General features: G+C 32.5%; 1 protein-coding gene across 2 annotated transcripts; it reads right to left on the reverse strand.

Annotated features, from left to right (window-relative positions):
• Nucleotides 1-2,223: 2,223 nt before the first annotated feature.
• Nucleotides 2,224-4,703, reverse strand: LOC132625664 (protein SHI RELATED SEQUENCE 1-like). 2 transcript variants are annotated; one of them, XM_060340273.1, is made up of 2 exons: nt 3,443-4,703; nt 2,224-2,868 (listed from the first exon to the last, which is right to left on the reverse strand). In XM_060340273.1, the coding sequence occupies exons 1-2, from the start codon at nt 4,131-4,133 to the stop codon at nt 2,489-2,491; spliced, it is 1,071 nt and encodes a 356-aa protein (XP_060196256.1). In that variant the 5' UTR covers nt 4,134-4,703; the 3' UTR covers nt 2,224-2,488. The 2 variants fall into 2 exon arrangements, with proteins under 2 accessions (XP_060196256.1, XP_060196255.1); XM_060340272.1 differs by having other exon boundaries at nt 2,224-2,874; nt 3,443-4,700.
• Between the last annotated feature and the right edge of the window lie 1,369 nt (nt 4,704-6,072).

The raw sequence follows: 6,072 nt of genomic DNA on the forward strand, positions 1-6,072 counted from the left end.
AAATAATTATTTTAAAAAAAAAAATACGCTATCAATGTTCACAACTTAAATTCATAAAAAAGTTCTAGAAATATTCAAGGTAAACCATGCCTTAGCTTGCTACCCAGCTGCACCTTATAGTTTGGGGGACTCATCCTCAATAGGTCCAAAGACCCTCAAACTTCTAAGAAGGAAAAAAAGTATCCTTTTAATAATAAAAAGAGTAAATATCTATGTCCCTGACAGTGTAAAAAACTTTTATTCTATTCGATGAAGTTAACGTATAATAACAAGTACAGTAATAATCAGCTCTCGCCGATTAAATGACACCAGTAATTAATGTTTTACACACTCAGTTTATCAAGTCTTTGCAAAATCACTTTATTTCCTCTCAAGTTACAGAAACCGGACATCTAAGAACCCAATGCAACAAGAAGCTCAACCTAGTTCTGCCACAATACGAGCAAACAGCTAAGCCTTAAAAAAAGTTGACTAAAAGAAGATCATAAAATAGGAGAAGAAAGTACTTAATCTGCATACTGTACCATGTTGTTTGTCCTAATACAGATAAGAGTACTTAGTATCAGAAATTTCGAATCGAGGGAAAGCTTCCCCGCGTTTTCAGCTCTCTTCCATTGTCTACTAAATCAAGAATCCTATATATGGATAAAAGCTGCTCTTTATTCTGCCATATATCGTACTTAAGCACATTATCAGCATTTACTTTCAACTCTTTATCATAATCTGCATCACATGCATATCTTTACTCACAGCTTTTTAAGGAGGATTCACATTAACTCTAAGCTCGTTTGGTACAAGGGATAAGGATAAATAATCTCGGGATTATATTTGAGATGAATTTATCTCACGTTTGGTTGGAATAAAATGACGGCATAACTAATCCGAGATTAGTCATCCCTAGATTGTAGTGTTATTTTATCCTTGTGAGAGAGTGAAATAACTAATCCCATGATAAATTATCCGGAGATAACTTATTTCCAACCAAACGACCTCTAAGCACTCTCCTCTTCCTCTTGCTATATCTAGTGTAATTTGGAAAATTTACAAAACTTGGTCAAGGTTTTTTAATTGTCTATCTAAAAATATTCTTGAGGAGAAAAAGACAAAGAATATAAGTTATATAAGGCGAATCCAAGATTTAAAATTTATAAATATCTATTGTGATCTTAACTTAAACCTAACAATAATTTGGTTCAAAGTTAAATATTTGATAAATTATTTATAAATATGCAATGCCTGAGCAAAAGCTCTTGGTTCTCCATGTCCATGAACCCATATGTTGCACGCTATATGTTGCACGCTACAAGTAAAGAAAAGTTACATTATTAGTGTAATTTATGAGGTTTGATATATAATTATCTCTTGTTTCCAAAATATCACATCAGACTTAATATAGACAGAAATTATTATTATTATTATTATTATTATTATTATTATTATTATTATTATAGGTCAGTAGAATAATTCATCACACTGCATAAACATTAAAAAAAAAATGGGAGACAGTATCCCAGAAGGACGGACTTATTAGAAGAAATGGCTGTCCCTGGTGCATGTCCCCCCATGCATTTCTAAACCAACAGCCAAAAAAACAAATTAAATTAAATAAAATGAATGTTAAGGGGCAGATCTCACAGAACATAAAAACAAAATCTTTGGCCCCAACCAAACACGAAACATATCTAATTTCCCCCATATAATCCGGCAAGACAACGGATAAGCTGGGAAAAAGTACGTATTGAGTTCAAATCCGACCAGAAAGCCAATTGAAATCCATACTCAGAGTAGAAAAACCTAGAAAAGAGAAATCAATCACAGAATATGCAAAATGCACATATCCAAAATCCAAATGCACCACAAAATACTAATGCTGCTCAAGCATTTAAGTTACATTAACAATGTATTTTTAACTGGTTGCAGCGGCTAATCTGCCTTATTTTTTGCAGTACTAATTACACTTTATATAAATGATTAATCGCATTTATCTCTTAAGGGGCCGTTTGGTTACAAGGATTAGGGACATTATCCCAGAATAAAATTTGTCCTATGGTTAATTATAGGTATTAGCTAAACAAGGATGTAATCAAAATCTTGGGCTTATCTATCCCATATAAAAGGATATAATAATCCTGTTGAACCAAAGGACCCCTAAGTGACGTGATAATATATAGAAATTGAACAATGCTACAAATTCCTTCTACGAAAATCACAATAAAAAGGAGCTTATCGATAAGACCAAACATATATTAATAATAACAAGATAAAAGTCATACTTGAAATTCCAATTGAAAACTAACATCCTATAAGAAACCAATGTCTAACTTGATGGAGAAGTACTAAAACATTTGTTTCTACTTCCATTAGCTAAATGGATCTCAATGAAGTTAAGCAAAATCAAGAATGATACTATTATTCCAAGGGCCTTTCTAATCCTTCCCTAAACCAAAACGTCAGATTTTTCAAATTTAAATTCTGAATCCGTCTCTGCTTAAGGTCTTGGTGGTGGAAAGAATTGCGTACCGGCCAGGAAAGCAGTAATTGGAGTTGGATATACCGAAGGATCGTACATTGTAACAGCCGGTTGGTGGTGGTGTCCCGTGGTGGCGGCTACGGTGGTGGAAGTAGTGGCGCCGGTTATAAAATTCAACGGTTGATTAGCGGCGCCACTGCCGGATGAACTCTCCCCACCACCACCGCTATATCGACCCTCTAGCCCTTGATCATACAGAATTCCTTTGAATGAATGGCCACCAATATTAACAGCCGTATGATATGCATATTGATCTTCAGCATCATCGATTGCACTGACTTTTACGCAACGAAAAACAGCTTGAGAACTCACTTCTGCAGGAAAGTGCCCACCTAACTCTAACCCTAGCAATCAAATAAAGGACCTTAGTACAAAAATAAAATAATGAATCATCATTTCTAGTACTTCAAAGAACAAAGAAAAAAGAGCCCCAAAATCAATAAATCTTGTTTTCCACCACTTCTGAAAACACTTTTGTTTCGTCAAGTTTACTTCTTAACAGTAGAAAAAGGGAAAAATGTAAAATTTGAATGTATACACATAGGAGTATATAATAGGTATAGTCCCACGGGACAAAACTATGTAGCATGTTTATCACGGTTTTTTGTTCTTCTTGATATTTTCTTCCCTTTATTTTGTAGTTTAGCATCATAAAAGACGTTGATTAGAGTCCTCACACGCGTCTTGATTTTTTTGAAAAACTAATAGGAGCTGGATTATTTTGAAGTTGATTGATGGTTTGGTAGAATATTAAGAAGAAATGATGATACCTTCTTGAACCCACAATTTTTTTTTTAATTTAAATCATTGATATGTGAGTAAGAATTTCAAAAATACTACTATTATAAAAATTATGACTTGCTTACAAGCTTGAGCCGATAAAGATTAAATCTTGAATCCGTCTTTGATTACCTGACGAGATATTGGGTATACGAGTACACGCAAGAGAGGATGAGCCCGGATTTTCTCTTGGCCTTTTGGGGATATTAGAGTGATCAGCTCTCAAGCTAAGCTGTTGAGTTTGATGCTGATTTTGTTGTTGCTGCTGTTGAGTAAGCTGTTGTTGGCGTTCACGTCTTTTAGCAGCAGGAACCCAAGTACTTTTAACGTGTGTTTGGCATTGAAATCCTCTGCTCTTACAACAAGTTCGACACCTCATATGTGAACAATCTTTTTTAGCTTGATTTCCACAATCTTGACAATTCATTCCTCCACTAGCTCCACCACTACTAGTACTCCTCATTACCCTAAACCCTGATGATGATCTAAAAGAAGAATTATAATTATTATTATGATCATCACCACCGACAATGTTGTGATTTCCACTACTGCTACTGCTACCAGTACTGATGATTCTTCTGTTGTTGTGGTTACTACTGGGCCCCACACCAACTGAAAAATCCACATCTTGTTGTTGATGATGTGGAGGTTGTGCTCTTTGTTGATGCAACTGATAGTATTGTTGCCATAATTCAAAACCCTTGTTGTAGATCTCGTCGTCTTTGAATAAAAGCAAGCTATTCGTAGCTAATTGTTCTTGCTCTTCTTGCTGTTGTTGGCCTTTATTTCCTCCACTACCACCTAGTGTGAAAAACCCAGACATTTCTTAGCTATGTCTATGCTCAATTTTGACTCTATATCCATAGCCAAAAAAAACAAAAGAAAAAACCTCCAGCCTAGTAAACGGCTATGATATTCATATAAGGCTATTTGATTGGAAATTTGCGTGTGTTAAATACACACAGTACTGTGTGTTTTTTGGGGTTATGTTAAGCTCTTTGTAGCTTTTTCAGGACATTTTTTGTATTTGGGAAATCGAAAGGGAGTAAAAATGGTTGCACTTCAGTAGACTTTTATGGTGCATTAAAGTTACAGCTTCTGCAACGCCGCCATGGCAACTGCTACTACCTCTTCCTCAATTTAAGACTATACAACAGTACCATCTTTCTTGTCTCTCTCTTAATTTTTTTTTTTTTTTTTTTCAACTCACACGCTGTTTTTTTTTTTTTCTTATGTTGCCACTACTTTTCTACAGTTTTCTTGCTGTTGGGCAATAAAATCTCATCAACATGGAATGAATCGTGGCCGTTGCATGTGATCGGACGGATTGGAATTATCCACGTGTCGCGGAATCAGCTTTTGCTTATTCGTCCTTGCACCGGAAAACACGCTCTACTTTTTCTGACCATCCCATAATTAAGAAGGTTTTTTTGTAAGATTTACAATTGCAATAAAAACAAGAAATCTATGATAGTAATACCAAATGAGGAAAAACAAATTTACGGCCATTTCAGTAATTTTCGGTATCACAGACCAATCAATGGACGTGGACATTAGTGGCTTCGATCACGATGGGCAAGAATCACTGACCCTAATATTAGCCTATTCTAGTCATCTACACTTCTAATCGTATTTTTAATTAGTAACTAATACAAAGTTGATATTATAAACAATTTTACATTATTAGTGTATTTATATTCGTTATAGCGAGTTGCTTGATTTATGACTTTTTGTAGTTCCTTTTCATATTTGTTTTGAAAAGCTTTACGTAAGCCACGGATCTATTAGAAATAACTTATTTACCTTCACAAGGTAAGGATAAAATTTATATATGTTGTTGTTATTTTCTAATTTATATTTTAGGTTACTAATTTTAATTTGTTACATATGGACAACAAAATGATGCTGTAAAATTTATTTATATTGTTAGTGTATTAAAATTAAACTCTTTTATTATATTTAACTTATACAAATTAGACGATATGAATAACTTTCATAAGATCAGTATGTTTTAACATTATCAATTAGTTTTCTACTTTATTTTTTAGATTATTGAATCCACTTATACGACCAATTACCTGAAATTATCTTTAAGAGCCTGTTTGGAAAGACAACTGGTAATTGGATATGGTGTAATTACTACTCTAGTAATTACACAGTATTGTAATTACAACGACCTGTTTGTTTGTCATAATGTAATTACAGTATAATTATAAGCGTGTTATTTGGTTGCACAAGTGTAATTACACAGTCAATTTAATTTAAAATAAAATAAAATTATAAAAAAATTAAAATTAATATTTAAAAAATATGTGCCTTTAGAAATGATATTAAATTAGTTATTTAATAATACATTGTTTCTTGAAAATATGTTAATTAATAATCATATATTTGTAACTAATATTGTAAAAAATAATTGATATATAATTCAAATTAATAATATTTTAATTTTAATTGATTATAAAAATTAAAAGCATACCTTTTTTGTGAAAACATCATGGGATTGGATGTTTAACAAAAAAAGAATATTTATAAATATAATGCCATAACACTATTCAAATGTTTGACAATAATTCTATCAACTGTAAGTGAAAAATAAACAACATGCAATGTGAAATAACAAGTCAATACAATGTGAAATAACAAGTCAATAGTACTAAAGCAAATATGTTAAAATCGAAAACATAACCTAAATTCAAAATCCAAAAGAATATTTTTAACATAATACTCTTATGTCAAATTCTAACGTTACATAAGTAAAT

This window comes from Lycium barbarum, unplaced genomic scaffold (assembly GCF_019175385.1).
Source record: "Lycium barbarum isolate Lr01 unplaced genomic scaffold, ASM1917538v2 unchr_scaffold_26, whole genome shotgun sequence".
NCBI classification, from domain to species: Eukaryota; Viridiplantae; Streptophyta; class Magnoliopsida; order Solanales; family Solanaceae; genus Lycium; species Lycium barbarum.